General features: G+C 35.4%; 1 protein-coding gene and 1 pseudogene across 1 annotated transcript in view; one reads left to right on the plus strand and one right to left on the minus strand.

The window, feature by feature from the left end:
• IL1RAPL2 (interleukin 1 receptor accessory protein like 2) overlaps positions 1 to 18,768 on the minus strand; it is a 638,741-nt gene that overhangs the window by 319,751 nt on the left and 300,222 nt on the right. Inside the window, exon 5 of the mRNA XM_073888769.1 lies at positions 14,238 to 14,312. Coding sequence (XP_073744870.1) covers positions 14,238 to 14,312 — 75 coding nt within the window. The remainder of the gene's footprint in view (positions 1 to 14,237; positions 14,313 to 18,768) is intronic.
• On the plus strand, positions 6,420 to 9,095 carry LOC141371758 (large ribosomal subunit protein eL32 pseudogene; annotated as a pseudogene).

An 18,768-nucleotide genomic window follows, 5' to 3' on the forward strand; every position in this document is an offset into this window, starting at 1 on the left:
CATATAGGGAAATACCTTCATTAGTCAACCTGGCTAGAGATTCTGGGGTCCTCTCAAAGCTTTTCTGCAGATGCATCTTCCCTAGGCTGTGTAATTTTCCAATTAGAGAGGGTTGCTGGTTTCTTTTCCAGGGGCTTTTAGTATTTGCTCCCTCCAGTGTCTGTCTGCAATACCACAGGTTCCCTTGTACTGCCTCAAGGTGCTGAGCTCTCTTGTTTTCTGTGGCCCCTTAGATATCTCAGGCATGCTGGTTCCCCATCAGCAATCTAAGTCTGGAGACACAGAAACCAATCCATTTCACAGTTCCCCAAGAAGCCAGAACATTGGATGTATGCTCTACTCTTCTCTTTCCCTTCCAAGGGAGAAGTTGCAAGGTGGGCTTTTCCTACCATTTGCAAGCTATTCCAGCTTGGAGGAGGAGCTAACATGGTTAAAATACAACAGCTTTTCTTACCCTTTCAGTGAAACTGTTCTTGAGCTTGAAACTGTTTGAGCTTGCTTGTGGTACTGTGAATTCTTATCTGAATTTTGGAGTTCTCATAAAGGTTTTTTGAACTGCTTATTGTTGTTAAATAGGTGTTTCTGTAGAGGGACAAGATCTAGTGCTTCCTATTCTACCATCCTAATGTTTCTTCTAATATTGTTTATCTCAATCACCTCATCTAAATTTCAATCTCCCTAGAACCATGTCTGCACCTTAGCCATCTGTGTGTCTCCACTGGACCTTACATACAATTGGTTTTCAATAAATATCTTGGTGACTGGATGAGTCCTATCAACAATCCTAGTTAAGAATAAGAGGCCCTTCCTAGGGGTGCCTGGGTGGCTCAGTTGTTAAGCATCTCCTTTTGGCTCAGGTCATGATCCCAGAGTCCTGGGATCAAGCCCCACATTGGGCTCCCTGCTTGGTGGGAAGCCTGCTTCTCCTTCTCCCACTCCCCCTGCTTGTGTTTCCTCTCTCGCTGTGTCTCTCTCTGTCAAATAAATAAATAAAATCTTTAAAAAAAAAAGAGGTCCTTCTTAAAACTTTCATTAAATAAGAATAAGCATTCCTCTTTGCCAAATAAACCAAAGCAGACACTTCTTTCTATCTTCTTTAAGAAAGGCCTACACGTTAGCTAAACCCTAATTCTCATAATTTAATATTGTGAAGATTTAAAATTTTCCTTATGGTTCAAATTCTACTCATCCTCTTCCCAACTACAACCAATTAAGGATGTAGTTGTAGAGACAAGGATCAGAAACAAAGATTGAGAAGAAAGAAGATAATTAGTTTGATAACTAGGAGAGCAAACAGAGGATTTTGAAGAAAGAGGAGGTGTCCATTACACATTGAATTGTGTGCCAGACAAGGTGTAGGAAATAACTTTTCAGTGGTGCCAAAGGGTATAAAATGGTCTTGAAAAGAAAGAGGGAATACAGGAATATGCAGAATTAGGTAATTATAAGAAGATATTTAATTAAATAACTGAGAGGCGTTTTGACAGAATGGGGAGATTGAAGTCAGATTTCAGTAAGATGAGAACTAAAGGAGACATAGTAAAACAAATAGTCTATAGAAACTTTTTCAAGCAATTGAGTGTGAATAAGAAAAAGAGAATTGAGATAGTATACCTTGAAGGGAAAGCAGGATAAGGAAAGTATTTTTAATATGTATATTCATTTAGAATGGGGGGAAATTTAATGCATTTATTATGGGAAAAAAGTTGAAAATGCAGCGCTGTGAATTGTGCAAGACTGTTGAATCACAGATCTGTACTTCTGAAACAAATAACGCAACATATTTTAAGAAAAAAGAAAAAGAAGAAGATAACAGGAGAGGAAGAAAAGGGGAGTATGTCAGAGGGGGAGACGAACCATGAGAGATGATGGACTCTGAAAAACAAACTGAGGGTTCTAGAGGGGAGGGGGGAGGGGGATGGGTTATCCTGGTGATGGGTATTGAGGAGGGCACGTTCTGCATGGAGCACTGGGTGTTATGAACAAACAATGAATCATGGAACACTGCACCAAAAACCAATGATGTAATATATGGTGATTAACATAACAATAAAAAAATTAAAAAAAATAAAATAAAAAATAAAAAAAAAGAAGGGATAATTGAAGGTTAGGAAAACATATGGGAAGGTGTGAAATCAAAAGTAAAGGTAGACAATTTAAACGTGGAAAGAAATTATGGTACTCCTTCTTCCTAGAATAGAGAAAAGGGGAAATGAAAGGATAAAAATTAAGAAATATTTTGAAATGGAATGGAAGAAAACAGGCATTTCATGTTGAATTGTCTTGGTCGGTTTCTTATTTTTTTTTAAGATTTATTTTTTAAAATATTTATTTATTTATTTATTTATTTATTTATTTATTTATTTATGAGAGAGAGAGGGAGAGCAGGAGTAGGAGCAGAGGGAGAGGTACAAGCAGACTGCACTGAGCACAGAGCCCCATGTGGGGCTTGATCCCAGAACCCTGAGATCATGAACTGAGCCAAAATCAAGAGTTGGATGCTTAACTAACTGACCACCCAGGCGCCCCTTTTTTATTTATTTTGGAGAGAGAGAAAGAGAGAGAGCACTTGCGTGAGAGGGGCAGAGGGAGACGTAGAGAGAGAATCTCCTGCAGACTCCCCTTGATCATGAGGGTCTCTCTTTCTCTCTCTCTCAAATAAATAAAATCTTTAAAATAAATAAATAAAATTTAAAAAAGAATTCTTTGCACATCAGAGGAATGTACAAACTAAAATCCTTGGTATCAACAAATAGCACTAGAGAATAAACACAAGCACAGAGTACCAATCTGCAGAGCTTAAGAGCTACTAGTTTAATGTACTAAGTGGTCAGGCATGAGAACATCTGTTACTAGGTTAATAAGCTAATTACTAGGCTGAGAAAGGAAGTAGCAGCACAGCTATGGGTGAGTAGAGAAACCATTCCTGCTGTACATTCCTATATACATAAAAGCAGAGCTAACAATAATTCTGGGCTAATAATGGTCAGGCTAATAATTATTTATTCATTACTGATACAGCAGACTCTTCACTAGTATGTTCAGTTAAACTGCCTGTGGGTGTTACAAAGAACCTTAATCCCACACATGTCAGTGGTTAATAATGGCTCATTCTATTTTACAGAAGTTTAAAGAAATTAATTAAATGGTACCTGAAATAAAAGCTTTGAGTCCTTGAAGAAGTATACTGCATAAATATGATATATCACTATTAAAATTAACCTTTCCTTTTCTGCAATTCTCTTATCCAGAATTAGCATAATTCTATTCCTTTCCAAAGTATGTTCATTTTTCCATAATTGAGGTAAGGGGGTTTTCAAGTTGAGTCTTGACCAACTCCACACTTTCACATTCTTTTATTCCTTTGATGACTTATCACCACAGTCAGCCTTGAGACACAAAATAGTTGTCATCTCACCAAGTTAAAATCTTATCAAACAGCTTAATTATACATAAATTAAAATCATCATTATAACAATAGGTGGACTCTCAATATATTTGCAACTAAAGAAATTAAACTATCTGAAGTAGACCCTCAGTGGTCCAGAGTGCTTGTTCTTGAAAACCTGCAAATTTTGCATGTGCAAATTCACATGCAAAATTTCAATATAAAGAAGTTCTGCAACTAATGAATCATTGAACATTATATCAAAAACTAATGATGTGCTATACATTGGTTAATTGAATTTAAATTTTAAAAAAATTAAAAAAAAAGAAGTTCCTGGTTTTATGCTGCATCTGTAAACAAAACCAAAGTGTACTTTTTGATATGATGCATATATTATTAATTCAATTTTCAAAATCCAGATATTGGCAAACACTATACTGTTTCTATCAGAACTGGTCTTAGGCCAAGTTTGTCTTCTACACTTTTTAGGGAGGTTCCTTTCTCACGTAAGAAGTCTTAAACTGCTCCTAATTGCCAAATGTGTCTTCTCCATCACCCAAAGCCCTAGTTCTTTCCAATTTTCTTTCTCAAGGACTTTGCCCACAGTGACAATACTTTTGTGAAAATCAAATGTCAACTCTTGTAGGTCTAATGTCACTGCCTTTGATCTTTCACTATTCATTCGTTGCCTGATTTCTGATGGCTTCTCAGCCTTTGACTTTCTCATCTTACTAGAAACCCAAGATTGGTGTGTTCTCTGACCTGACCTATTTGCTCACCACCTTGCTGACACCTCTGCAAGCGCTAAGTTTCTAAGCTTCTAAGCTTCAGGTTGCTACCTTGACTCTACACTATCAGCTCTGATTTTACAAACCTCTGAGATTTTCCTCCAGATCTCTTGCCTGACCCCCATTTTGTGTTGATCCTGATCTACTGTTGCCAACCATAATGATACAGAGATATTTGGAGTAAAGGTGGTAAAGGAAGGGGTAAGATTTCTGTTGTTCTCTAAATTACACAATACATGTGCCTATTAACAGGACTAGATATTTATATATCATTCCTGATATCTCTAAGTAATTTGTGGAAAGAACTATTTCTAAAGGAGCAAAAGGTCATCCAAAGTTTAAGCCCTATCTATACAAATAAAGTGTAGAGAATAATTAAGGGAATTATCTAAATGATGCAAAGTCAACCTTCCTCCTCAATTATGAGAACACTTAAAAGTGGCATATGTATGAACTATCCAGATGATACTTCTCTCACTTTTCTACAAGTACACCATAATATAAAATACACTATTATTTGTATAAAATAATATAAGACATTTGATTTGGAAGGGGTGTCTAAATTATTCTGGTTTTCCCCCAGTTTGTGTTGGATGTTTAAACATAGAATATGTAGTTTTATTTTTTCCCTCTTCAGATATTTAAAAAGCATCCATTATCCACTGACTAAAATGGATTCAAAGACAGAACTGTTGAAAAGTACTATAAAGATAATGGCATTGATATCAATACAAACAGAGCACACTGTTGGAGAATAATGTCCTCATTTGACATGTGTTCCTAATAAATTCCAAAAGCAGAGAGTTCCCTAATTTGTTTTTTAGTTTCTAATTAATCCTTCCCATCCTTGAATGACACATGAATTTCTTTTTTTTAAAGATTTTATTTATTTATTTATTTATTTGAGAGAGAGAAAATGAGAGATAGCATGAGAGGGAAGAGGGTCAGAGGGAGAAGCAGACTCCCTGCTGAGCAGGCAGCCCAATGTGGGACTCGATCCCGGGAGTCCGGGATCATGACCTGAGCCGAAGGCAGTCGCTTAACCAACTGAGCCACCCAAGCGTCCCACATGAATTTCTTAATATCTCTTTAGATGCTGTAGTACATGCAGCTTTCTAACCATTTAAATGTACATCCCTCAAGAAACTTTTCTGTATGGCCTTGTGCTTCATAGCCAGTTTTCAGGTATGTCTGCAGCTTTTGAATTAGTTTGCCATTTGAAAAAATGTTTTGGCCTGAGTTACAAATGTAAAAAAAGTTAAAAAAATACTCTCTTGCTCATTTTTTATTTTCCCACTGAATCAATTCACACTCAATACCCTTTTAACTTATTCATATAGAATGACTCACTTTCTGTCCAAAAATCTATTTTAAAAAAGGGGAAAAGAAGTAAGCCCCCAGTGTAAGAAGACTGAGTAAACAACAGTATTAACATTAATGAGTATTATGGGTAAGTGTTAAGAGTGCCAGCTTAGGCCTCACTACTCATAAACTGCTTACTAGCTTGGTAAGTTATATGACTTCTCTGAGCACAATCTCCTCATTTAAAAAATGGACCATAGACATTTCTTCAACAAAGACATAGAAATGGCAAGTAAGCACACAAGAAGGTGTTTAGTATCATTAGCCATTAGGGAAATGCAAATCAAAACCACAATGTGATACCACTACATACCCATTAGGATAAATACTATTTTAAAAAAGTGGAAAATAACAAGTGTTGCCAAGGATGTGAAGAGACTGGAATGTTTGTGCATTTCTGCTGGGAATGTAAAATGGTGCAGTTGCTTTAGTAAAAAATATGGCAGTTCCTCAAAAGGTTAAATATAGAGTGACCATATAACCCAACAGTTCTACTCTAGATATATACCCAAAAGTGTTAACATATGTTCACACAAAAATTTATACACTAACGTATATAGCAGCATTATTTATAATAGCTGAAGAGTGGAAATGACCAAAATGTCCTTCAACTGATGAATGGATAAATAAAATGTGATATAGCCATACAATAGAATATTATTTGGCAATAAAAAGGGATGAATTACTGATACAAGGTATATATCTGAATCTTGAGAACAATACTCTAAGTGTGAGAAGCCAATCACAAAAGAACACATGTTGTATGATTTCATTTATATGAAATGTCCATAACAGGCAAATCTATAGATACAGAAAACTGATCAGTGGTTGCCTGGAGTTGTAGGCATGGGTGGAGGTGGAGGACTGGGAAGTAACTGCGAATGGGTATGGAGTTTCTTTTGGGGATGTTGCAACATATTGAAATTGATTGTGGTGATGCTTGCATGACTCTGAATGTATTAGAAATCACTGAAATATATGATTTAAGTGGGTCAGTTGTATGGTATATGAATAATATCTTAATAATGCTTTTTTAAAATGGGACAAATAGTTTCATCTATCTCATGGAGTTATTGGGAAGATTAAATGAGATAATCCATTAATAAAGTGTCTAGCATCTTTCAAGCAATCAATAAATGATAGTTTTACTACTACTACTAACAACAATAACTACTAGTAGAAGTAGTATTGAAGCTATTATTAAATAATATTATCAGTATTATAATACTGATATCATATGATTAAATATTATCAGTATTATAATGCTGTATTGTAATTGATCATATTATTTGAAGTAGTAGAGCTATTATTAAATAATACTAAATATTATTATTATAACAACTATTACTAGAAGTAGATCTATTATTAATACTAAATATTATTATAACAATAACTATTATTAGTTGTAGAGCTATTGTTAAATAAATATTATTTTATATAGCTAAATATATAATATACTTATTATTAAAATGTCTGTGTTAGAGTGATAGCTCTTTTGAGGATCTAATATGAGGCCTAGATAATCTTTTTTTTTTTACACAATGATCCTGCTTAATTAATTTATATATTTTTATTTTATTTTTCAAAATTTATTTAAATTCAATTAATTAACATATAATGTATTATTAGTTTCAGAAGTAGAGTTCAGTGATTCATCAGTCTTATATAACACCCAGTGCTTATTACATCATGTGTCCTCCTTAAAGTCCATCACGCCATTCCCCCCACCCCCTCCTCTAAGGCCTAGATAATCTTACCACACTCGGTATGCTATAATAAAAATAACACAACTTTGGAGTCAAACAAATCAGATGAAAATTTCATTTCTGCCACTTACTAAATATGTAGACTGAAGAAAGTATTTTATCTGTCTGAAACTGAATTTCCTCATCTGCAAAATATTTCAACAATACCTACTACTTCTTTGGACTCTTATGAGGAATAAATAAAACAGTGTACGTACAAATGCATTTTACAATGCCTAGTACATAGTGAATTTTCAAATAACTTTGTTTCCATTTGTGTAAAATCACAATATTGGTATTAACAAAGTGTGATGAAATACTTTCAAGTTTATATTAAATCTCAACGGGACATAAACTTTGGCAACATCCCAAAACAACAGTATATGCAAGAGGTCTGGTCAATAATCATGTTATTCCTAAAATGTTCATAATCAACTTATCACATTACAGACAAATCTTTAGTAAACTATTAAATTTTTCTTTTTATTCTTTTTTTAATTTTTATTACTAAGTGTCTCAGAACAAGTACAACTAAGTTATAGAAACTAAGACAAAATAAATAAACCAGTTTCGGTCTCAAGCACTAATATGGCAGCCAACTTGTAGGGAAAAGGTTTGGGCCAGATTTTCCAAAGTTGTAAATAATCATAAATTATAATTTTGTATATTTTGGGTAATAGAATTGTTTTCAGTTTGGAGTGGCCTATGCTAAGCTCATGCATGTTATCCTGCAAAAATAGATCTTTAAGAAACACCCTAGAATGCCTACAAGGGAAAGTAAATGCTGTCACGAACCAGTTACAACTGTGTGCCAAGAAAGCTGAGTGAACTTGCTTTCCAAAGTCTTCACTTATTCCAAATTAAATGAAAGTTTTCAAGGAGTTATGTGAAGCTAAAGGGTAGGAGGAGTATACAAAAACACAGAGTTCAAAGGAATCCCTTGCTACCACCATTATATCCACAATGCATATACCAAATCATTACTCAAGCTAATGAAATTATCACATGTTGCTATTTATATTGATAGTAATTCTGGCTTGACATTTTCACTCAACTGGTTGGTGACTTTCTTTGGATTGTTTGTTCTATGACAACTTTAGAAAGAGTTGAATATTTTTGCTAAACTGAAGAGATACAAGGGTATCAGAAGTTTCCCTTTCTAGGGGCACCTGGGTGGCTCAGTAGGTTAAGAATCTGCCTTCAGCTCAGGTCATGATCCCAGGGTCCCAGGATCCATCCCTGCATCAGGCTCCTTGTTCAGTGTAGAGTCTGCTCCTCCCTCTCCTTCTGCCCCTCCACCCCTCGTGCTTTCTTTCTCTCTCTTTTCTTTCTGTCTCTCAAATAAATAATTTTTTTTAAGGTTTCCACTTTGGCAGCCATCTGTTACTGGGCATCATAGCTGCCCTCAGACCTCTGGTAAAGCCCAAGATCGTTAAAAAGAGGACCAAGAAGTTCATCCGGCACCAGTCAGACCGCTATGTCAAAATTAAGCACAACTGGAGGAAACCCAGAGGCATTGATAATAGGGTGTGCAGAAGATTCAAGGGCCAGATCTTGATGCCCAACATTGGTTAAGGGAGCAACAAGAAAACAAAGCACACGGTGCCCAGTTGCTTCCAGAAGTTCCTAGTCCACAATGTCAAGGAGCTTGAAGTGCTGCTGATGTGCAACAAATCTTACTGTGCAGAGATTGCTCACAATGTCTCCTCCAAGGATTGCAAAGCTATTGTGGAAAGAGCAGCCCAACTGGCAATCAGAATCACCAATCCCAATGCCAGGCTGTGCAGCGAAGAAAATGAATAGACAGCTTGTTGTGCATGTCATATTTGTGTTAATAAAACCATAAAACTACAAAAAAAAAGCTTCCATTTTTAGTATTGCCATATTGAAGCAAATGATGGATAATTTATTATTTCAAAAGGTTATATCTTTTGCAATTTTAATTATTTTCATGCAAATTTAGTACTTAAGGTTACACAGATATATCATTATATTGAGTAAAATAGTGTAGAACTGTTAATTTATGAGTCATTCTCCCTTTTCCCGTCTCTTTTTTGGCAGTGATCATATTGCATTGTAATTCTGTTTCTACATCTGTCTTCCCCAGTAGACTTGAGAATACCTTAAGGTCAAGGACCTAATTTTATTCACCTCTATATCCCCAGGATCTAACACAGTGTTTGACATCTGTTAAGAACACAAAAATAGTTTCTATGTAAATAGTTTTAAAAAGATAGATTTGGTTGAAAAGCTCATTTCCTATTTTAAGGCTTCAATTAGTTACTTATTTTTGCCTTGTAGTCTTGAATATTGCATTAAATATTATATTTTGCTTTATTCCCTTGTATAGTCTTTTATAGTAGTCTCTTAGGAGAACTAATACAATTTTCAGTAGAAACTGATATGCTGGTGAAATCGATTTCTGATGAAGATTAACACTCCTTTATACACAGAGAAAGTTTGAGCCAGTAGCACGTAACACAGTCATGAAATATGAATTTGAATAACCTGTAAAAATAAGATAAATTCTGAATGAGAATAGAAGAGAAATAAAGAGAATCTTTCATACTGGAACCGATTCATCTAGAGATGACTATCTGTTTTTTTTTTTTTTTAAACATCTGAGGTATTCAATTAGCTTGGACTGTCCCACTGGTCTGAGTTTTTCTGATATGTTTTAGGCCCCCAAACCTTCTTTTTGACTCTTTGACACCAAAAGAGAAAGTAAACAGTGTTTATATTTATTTCTGCATAATACTGACTGGTTTATTTTAAGTCAGGAAATTTTCAAAAAAAAAAAAAGTTATCATCAATGAGAAGAACAGGTTACATTTCCAAACTTATCTTCAATTGAAATTAGATGTAAAAAAAAAAAAGAAATTAGATGTCAGATCTCAAATCTTTTCATCCACATTTATTCATGGCTTTTTCAAAGCTTCTAGGATCCTGTTAAAATCTTTAAGCATCTCTTTAGGTTCTATTAAAAAAAAAAAAGTATCCAAAGAAGGGTCTACCTAACATCAATACATTTCAAGTAGAGCACATGTTGCTACAATGCTTCAATACTTTGGTATTAAAGTGCAATATGAATTAATATACTGTAATACAGTGTTATTTTTTCTTGGAAAAATAGAAAATATATTCATGCCAAAAAAAAAGACTTAGTGCTTGTATAGTAAAAGTTTATTCATCAAATTCAAACTAAATTTACCTTCACAATAAGAAAATAAATGGAAGATAATAGGACCAAATAGGATTTTTTGTGTGTTTTATACATTGCTTTTGTCTTTATATTTCATACATTACTACAGGCAGCTTTAACGGAATAGGGTTGCTTTGTGAGAGCAAGAGTTTTCATATTCCTTTGTTAAGAATGTGTTTATCATCTCAAAATATATGGTTATTTGGTTAAGATTAATCTTCTTTCAGCATTACACTGTGAACACAATTTAACAACAACCAAACTGTCATCACTATGTCAGCAAAAAGTATGTAAATTTCTATAACATTGTGGATGACTAATGGATTACATTATAGAAAAGAGGAAGTCAAGATGTTTATTTTCCTCTAGAGACAACAAAATATCTGCACTGACGCCAACCATGCACAAAAAATATTCATTTCTACTGAAAAATTTCATTTACTGGATTGCCTTTACAAATATGCAGAACTGAGAACTTAGTGTAACCCTCAACAATCACATAAATAATTATTCCGACCATGTTTTCTAAAACTATCCTGGAGCTAGTACTCAAGTATTTCCCACAATATTTCTCATTTTGCACAAAATGCCTGCATGGGATTCTTGTCCATGGGAAAATGGAATTTACAATGCTTTAGAGAAAATGGTTGTTTTAGGTATCTGTTATTATTTAACAAACTACCTTAGTATCTAATGACAACAATTTTATTTTCCTCACAACTTTTTGGGTTAGAAATATGAGAATACTTTACCTTATTGGTTTGTCCCTGAACTACATGGCATAAGCCAGGTCAGCTGGGGATATAGATTCCACTTCCAACATGGCTTAGTCACTTACCAGCCTTGGTGCTCATTGACCTCTTTATCTTCAAATGGTGCCCCATCCTCTAGTGCCTCTCCATGTGGCTTGAGCTTCTCATAACATGGTAGTTTCAGAGAAGACCAAGAGACTTGAAGAGAAGCTGCAAGGTTTCCTTTGACCCAGCCTCCAAAATCCCAGAATATCACTTCTACCATACTCTATTGATCAATCACGTCCTTAAGGCCATCTTGGATTCAAGGAGAGGGGAATGATAAACTATGTTTAAATGGTAAGAGTAGCAAAAAGTCTGTGGCCAACTTTAATCTAATAGAATGTTGTCTCGAATTTTAGGTACTGAGATTTGGGAAATTTTAACTTGGTAATGTGCTTAGCCATTTGAATTGGATTATTCTATTCTTTGGTAGTTCTACTTTTTGTTCTAATTTGAGGATGTCTAAAGCTGAATTTGCTTGATGAACTTTAAAAAAATGAAGGAAAATAATTTCCATAAGTTTTTATGATCTTACTGAACTCTGAAAGTTTTCCAGATATAGGCAGGGACATCCAATCACCCCAATTATTTTTCTCTCTTTTTTGCACTTGCAGTTTCTAAACATTCTGACTGCAGAACTCCCACTGACACTTAGGAGTTCTCTGACATTTACAGTGCTCCTAACATCACTTTACTATTGAGGCATAAGACTAAGTTACAAAATGACTCCCAGGTGTGAATAAATTATGCTAAATAAATATGTAGAAAAGTTAAAATCATCTAAAATTAACCAGTTATGTACTTTTTCAAATGCCAAAGATCTGGTTTAACTGATTTTGTTTTACTTTCTCTGAATTACATGGTTGCTGTAGCATTTTAGAGAAATAGCCTTTCTGGGATGAAAAATGGGCAGGTCTTCATCTTTCTGTCAATAAAGTTTTCTCCAAACTGTGTCACAAACTAAAAACTGAAAAGTTCAGCCTTGTACCTAATGTAAATTGGAAGCAAATTACTTTAGTAATTTTACAGGGTGGTGTTGGTGGTGGGCTATTTTGGCATCTCTACCTATGTTGAAATACATATTTATACCAAGCACATACTTTAGGGATGTCCTAAATAGCACATACAAATTCTGTACCCAGTGAATCTGAGTGAAATGTACTCCCTACAATGGTCTCTCTCCTTGCTTTAGAAAAGTACTCCTCTAACATTTTTGTTAAAGCTTGACTAATAGCAGAGGTGAATGAAGAAGTACCCCATTTATAGGCCACAAACACAAAATTTGAGATAGTTGTGTAAATTTTGCTTTCTACTCCTTAAAATATGTTTTCATATAAAAATAATTTATCCACTTTAATCTTCATGAAAACTACTGATATAAGATCATCTTATGGTTCATGTAACCCCAGGCAAACCACAGAGTACAACTCAAGGTATTTTCATCCCAGTATTGATGGAAAGATGTAAGCAAAAATTACTGAGGGTATGTGTCAGCACATCTAGATTTGGCTATAACAAAACATAATGACTCTGCAAAAGAACAGAAGTGGTAGGGGGAGAAACATAGCCTAATACTTCAACATTAGCTACAAAATATTCACATTTCCACAATCCATTACCAACATGTTTCTTTTCTTTTGTTTGTTTATTTTAAAATACTTAACTTTGGTACTTATACTTGTAGGCTACGTTAACTACAATGTACTATATTTCCTTTTGGAAAAATGAACAAGTTTTTAGGAATATAATTTTCTCTCATCTATTCTCAAGATAGAAATAATCCTCTAGGGGCGCCTGGGTGGCTCAGTCGGTTAAGCGGCTGCCTTCGGCTCAGGTCATGATCCCAGGGTCCTGGGATCGAGCCCCGCATCGGGCTCTCTGCTCGGCGGGGAGCCTGCTTCTCCCTCTCCCTCTGCCTGCCTCTCTGCCTACCTGTTCTCTCTCTGTATCTCTCTGCCAAATAAATAAATAAAATCTTTTTTAAAAAATTTAAAAAAAAAGAAATAATCGTCTAATAGTCCAAATTGTATTGGAAAGATCAAAAGTTGAGTAAAACACCTTCCAAAGAGGGTTAAATATTGGGGTCAATTCATCTTCCTTGGCTATATAATTGGTAGGTACCACTATGGTCACAGGTTTCAATAAATCATATACCCAAAATAAACCTAGTGCATTTCCAGAATATTTGCTCATTTCTCTTGTTTAGAATTGAAGAAATTCTGAGAATTGAAGAATAGAATGAAACCCAAGGTGGATAAAAGCTCACAAATATTAAAGTACATGGTTTAGAGTAAAGGCCATGGTGTGAAAGAGATACTAACAGACTTCTGAATCTCAAGCTCACAGTTCTTGAAATACAAGGATTACTGGTAGGGACTTAAAAAGGAAGTCTCAACACCTTGTGTCATTATTTGAGTCTGTAAAAAAACATTAGCACCAATAAGTCACCTTGTTACTTTTACCAACACTGTATGATTCATAAATATTCAGGATCTCCACCTAAAAACAAGTTTTAAATAGCCCTGGATTGTGCCATTGGAAATAACATTATTAAATCATTTGAAGGATTGTACTGAGGGGCTCTTTTATTTTAAAAAGTGCTGTTCTCCAGAAGTTAATGTTATCTAAATGAAAATTTGGGGCTGGCAAGCATGAAAAGTCTTTTATACCAATCACCAATGCATGACATCTATGATCTATCAATCACAGAGTTAAAAAGCTCTGTCCTATAGCACACTTAACACCTAGTGTAACCAATTAGTATTACAATTCCTTGATGCAATACAAACTCATTTCCTTAAATTGCTATTGCACTGAACCCCAGGGTTATAAATGAGCAGGCACAAATTGATTTGCATGTAATAACAGTGGCAGTAAACCTTTCCTGGTTCATGCAACCTTCCCCATCTGTTAACAGAGAGCAAGCTTAGGATCTATTATTCCCAGAAGGGGACTTACCCAGCTGGACATCTATAACACTTGGCTGATTCTCCATGGGGAACAATGGCTTGGGAGGCTTGTCTGTGAGTAAAGCTAGAAGAGAAAATGAAAAAAGGTAATGGAAAAATTGAGATAAATTGGAGGATAAGAAAGATTCTATTGTGAATGATATTTGATATTTGTAGACTTGATGGTGTGTAAACATTTATTAGACAGTGTTCTTACTTGATTTGTTACTCTATCCATATAATATCTATTTCCCAGCACATTTAGAGCCCCATTGATTCACTGTAAATAGGCCATTTCAACAGCTACACTTTCAAACAAGATCAAACAAATGAACTATTTTGAGTGATTTTTATAAGCCTGTAAGTATAAAGAAATATAGATTTTAAAAGTATAATCAGATAAACATTATATCTCCATATGTACTTTGTGGTGCTAAATATTCTTAATAAAATACAACCCTAATAGACACGTCTGGTGGATTGAATCTTCCACGCCTCTGAATCATGCCCCATTCCCCACTCAGCCTCTGAAAAATTATAATAAAGCATTGGTACCTTCATTAGGATAATGATTAAAAATATTGATTGAGCATCTTTTGTCCACCAAGTCCTGTGCTAAGTTTTAAGGGAGAAGGAAATAAAGTCTTTATATTTACCCTCAATTTACAATCTATGACTATGAACCAAACTTATATCCAAATAAAGAGATAATAGAACAAAGACCATCATCTAGTGAAAAATTGTAGCATTTGAGCTGTAAGAGTATGTGGTAAAGGAATGAAGAAAGGAGAGGCCAATATTGGCTGGCAGAGTTGGGGAAAGTTTTATGAAGGAAATGGGTCTCCACATAGACCTTAAAGAATGGAAAACATTTGGAAAGGTAGAGAGCAAGGAAGAAGAAATGAAGGAAAGATTAACAACACAAACCAAGGAAGAGAGGTAGAACTTAGAGCATAATATGACTAGAGGAAAATGATCTGGTGAGAAGAAGCTGGGGGGGTAGGGTAAAGAGCAAGTTGCTCATGATGCAGAGTAATTAGAAATGAAAATAGATAGGATGGAACTCAATTCTGGAGGATCCTGAGAAATATGCAGAGGAATTTGGACATGATGTAGTAGCCTACAAGACTATTGTAGATTCTTGGAAAAATAGCAACAAACGACTCGAGGGAAGGGCTATCTAAAGATGATTGGCTTCCCATATAGGACAGGTTGGAGGAGAAAAAAACAGCTAAGAGAATGTAGTAATAACACAGTAGTGCAGGGCGGAGGTGAGAGAGGATGAAAAGTCATTAGTGGTGGAGTCTGGGAAAATTTTTAAAAAGGCAAATTTGACACATGAAAAAATGTTCATCATCATTAGCCATCAAGGAAATTCAAAACAAAACCACATTGAGATACCACCTTACACCACTTAGAATGGCAAAAATGGACAGAGAAAGAAACAACAAATGTTGGAGAGGTTGTGGAGAAAGGGGAACCCTCTTACACTGTTGGTGGGAATGCAAGTTGGTACACCCACTTTGGAAAACAGTGTGGAGGTGCCTCAGAAAATTAAAAATAGAGCTACCCTATGACCCAGCAATTGCACTCTTGGGTATTTACCCTAAAGACACAGATGTAGTGAAAAGAAGGGCCATATGCACCCCAATGTTCATAGCAGCAATGTCCTCAATAGCCAAACTGTGAAAAGAGCCAAGATGCCCTTCAACAGATGAATGGATAAAGAAGATATGGTCCACATATACAATGGAATATTAGCCATCAGAAAAGATGAATACCCAACTTTTACACCAACATGGATGGGACTGGAGGAGATTATGCTAAGTGAAATAAGTCAAGTAGAGAAAGTCAATTATCATATGGTTTCACTTATTTGTGGAACATAAGGAATAGCGTGGAGGACATTAGGAGAAGGAAGGGAAAAATGAAGGGGGGGAATCGGAGGGAGAGATGAACCATGAGAGACTATGGACTCTGAGAAACAAACTGAGGGTTTTAGAGGGGAGGAAGAGCGGGGGGATGGGTTAGCCCGGTGATGGGTATTAAGGAGGGCATGTACTGCATGGAGCACTGGGTGTTATACGAAAACAATGGATCGTGGATCACCACATCAAAAACTAATGATGTATTGTATGGTGACTAACAACATAAAAAAAAAATAATAAAAGGCAAATTTGAGAAGCACCTGGAAGAAAGAAATGAGAGCACTTGGCACACAGATACAAAATGGCTTATGGCAAACCTTGTATCAAGCTATTATTTATGTCCTGAATTCCTTTTAACTGTTCCCATATTTACGTCTTGCTTCAGCTGTCCAACTAGACTCTTACTGATTAAAGGGTTATGTTTTATATGTCTTTGTAATTCACAGGAGACATAGAATAGAGCTGGGCATATAAGAGATCACCATTAAAGTATCATTAATTGACTGGTATAGGAATTCCATGCTGACATGAGAAAAGTTCATCTCATATTTATAAGGCTATTTAGAAGAGAAAAAGAAACAAAAATTTTTTTAATGATTTTATCCATTTATTTGAGAGAGCGAGAATGAGAGAGAGAGAGAGCACATGAGAGGGGGGAGGGTCAGAAGGAGAAACAGACTCCCTGCTTAGCAGGGAGCCTGGTGTGGGACTTGATCCTGGGACTCCAGGATCATGACCTGAGCTGAAGGAAGTCGCTTAACCAACTGAGCCACCCAGGAGCCCAAAAAACAAAAATTTATCAGATGACAGGTAAGATTAGGGAAATATATAAATTTGGTGAAATGCCCAAAATAGTTGTTGAGAACAAACAAATGCACTTAGAAATTCACTTAGAAAAGAGCTTTACATAACATCATCTTTATCCTTCTGATACCCAAACTACTTGAAATGGGAAATTTTTAGTGAATTGTTCTTATTTTTCCAACTAATTTTTGTTGATGGAATACAAGACATCTTGTCCTTATTCAATCAAATATATTTTTTCTAACTTGGCACAAAAATAGACACATAGATCAATAGAACAGGATAGAAAACCCAGAAATAAACACACATCGTCAATTAATTTTCAATAAACCAGGAAAGAATATCCAATGAGAAAAAGAAAGTCTCTTCCACACATGGTGTTGAGGAAACTGGACAGCAACATGCAAAAGAATGAAAACTGGACCACTTTCTTACCCTGTACACAAAATAAATTCAAAATGGATGAAAGTCCTAAATGTGAGACAGGGATCCATCAAAATCCTAGAGGAGACTACAGGTAGTAACTTTTGTGATATCGGCCATAGTAACTTCTTACCAGATATGTCTCCTGAGGCAAGGGAAACAAAAACAAAAATAAACTATTGAGATTTCATCAAAATTAAAAGCTTCTGCCCAGCAAAAGAAATAATCAAGAAAACTAAAAGGCAACCTCCAGAATGGGAGAGGATATTTGCAAATGACATATGTGATAAAGGGTTAGTATCCGAAATATATAAAGAACTTAAAAAATTCAACACCCAAAAAACAAATAATCCAATTAAAAATGGGCAGAAGACATGAATAGACAGTTTTCCAAAGCAGACATCCAGATGGCCAACAGACACATGAAAAGATGCTCAACATCACTCATCATCAGGGAAATACAAATCAAAACTATAATGAGATATAATCACCTCACAACTGTCAGAATGGCTAAAATCAACAATAGAAAAACAACAGGCGCTGGCGAGCATGTGGAGAAAGGCGACCCTCTTGCACTGTTGGTGGGAATACAAGCTAGTGCAGCCGCTCTGGAAAACAGTATGGAGGTTCCTCAAAAAGTTAAAAATAGAACAACCTGGGGCACCTGGCTGGCTCATTCAGAGGAGCATGTGACTTTTGGTCTTGGGGTCATGAGTTTGAGTCCCACGTTGGGTGTAGAGATTACTTAAAGAAATAAATAAAATGCAAAAGTACTACCCTATGATCCAGCAATTGCACTACTAGGTGTTTACCCAAAGCATACAAAAATACTAATTCTAAAGGGATACATATATCCCAATGTTTACCCCAGCATTAGCTACATTAGCCAAACCATGGAAACAGCCTGAGTGTCCATCAACCGATGAATGGATACACACACACACACACACACACACACACACACACACACACACACACAGTGAAATATTACTCAACAATATAAAAGACTGAAATCTTGCCATTTGCAACAACATGGATGGAGCGGGACAGTATTATGCGAAGCAAAATAAGTCAGTCGGAGAAAGACAAATACCATATGATTTCACTCATATGTGGAATTTAAGGAACAAAACAAAGGAACAAAGAGGGAAAAAAGAGAGGGGGACAAACTAAGAAACAGACTAAACTATAGAGAACAAACTGATGGCTACCAGAAGGGAGGTGAATGTGCAGATGGGTGAAATAGATGATGGGGATTAAGGAATGCACTTGCTTTTATGAGCTGATTTAGGCATAATGTGGACAAACATACAAATACAATATCTATAGTCTTCATTTCCTAAATATTTCAGTTACCCTTAATAATCTGATATTAAAATATTATTT

Source organism: Callorhinus ursinus, unplaced genomic scaffold, assembly GCF_003265705.2.
Source record: "Callorhinus ursinus isolate GAN/ISIS: 27379988/994484 unplaced genomic scaffold, GSC_fseal_2.0 scaffold95, whole genome shotgun sequence".
In the NCBI taxonomy this organism is placed as follows: domain Eukaryota; kingdom Metazoa; phylum Chordata; class Mammalia; order Carnivora; family Otariidae; genus Callorhinus; species Callorhinus ursinus.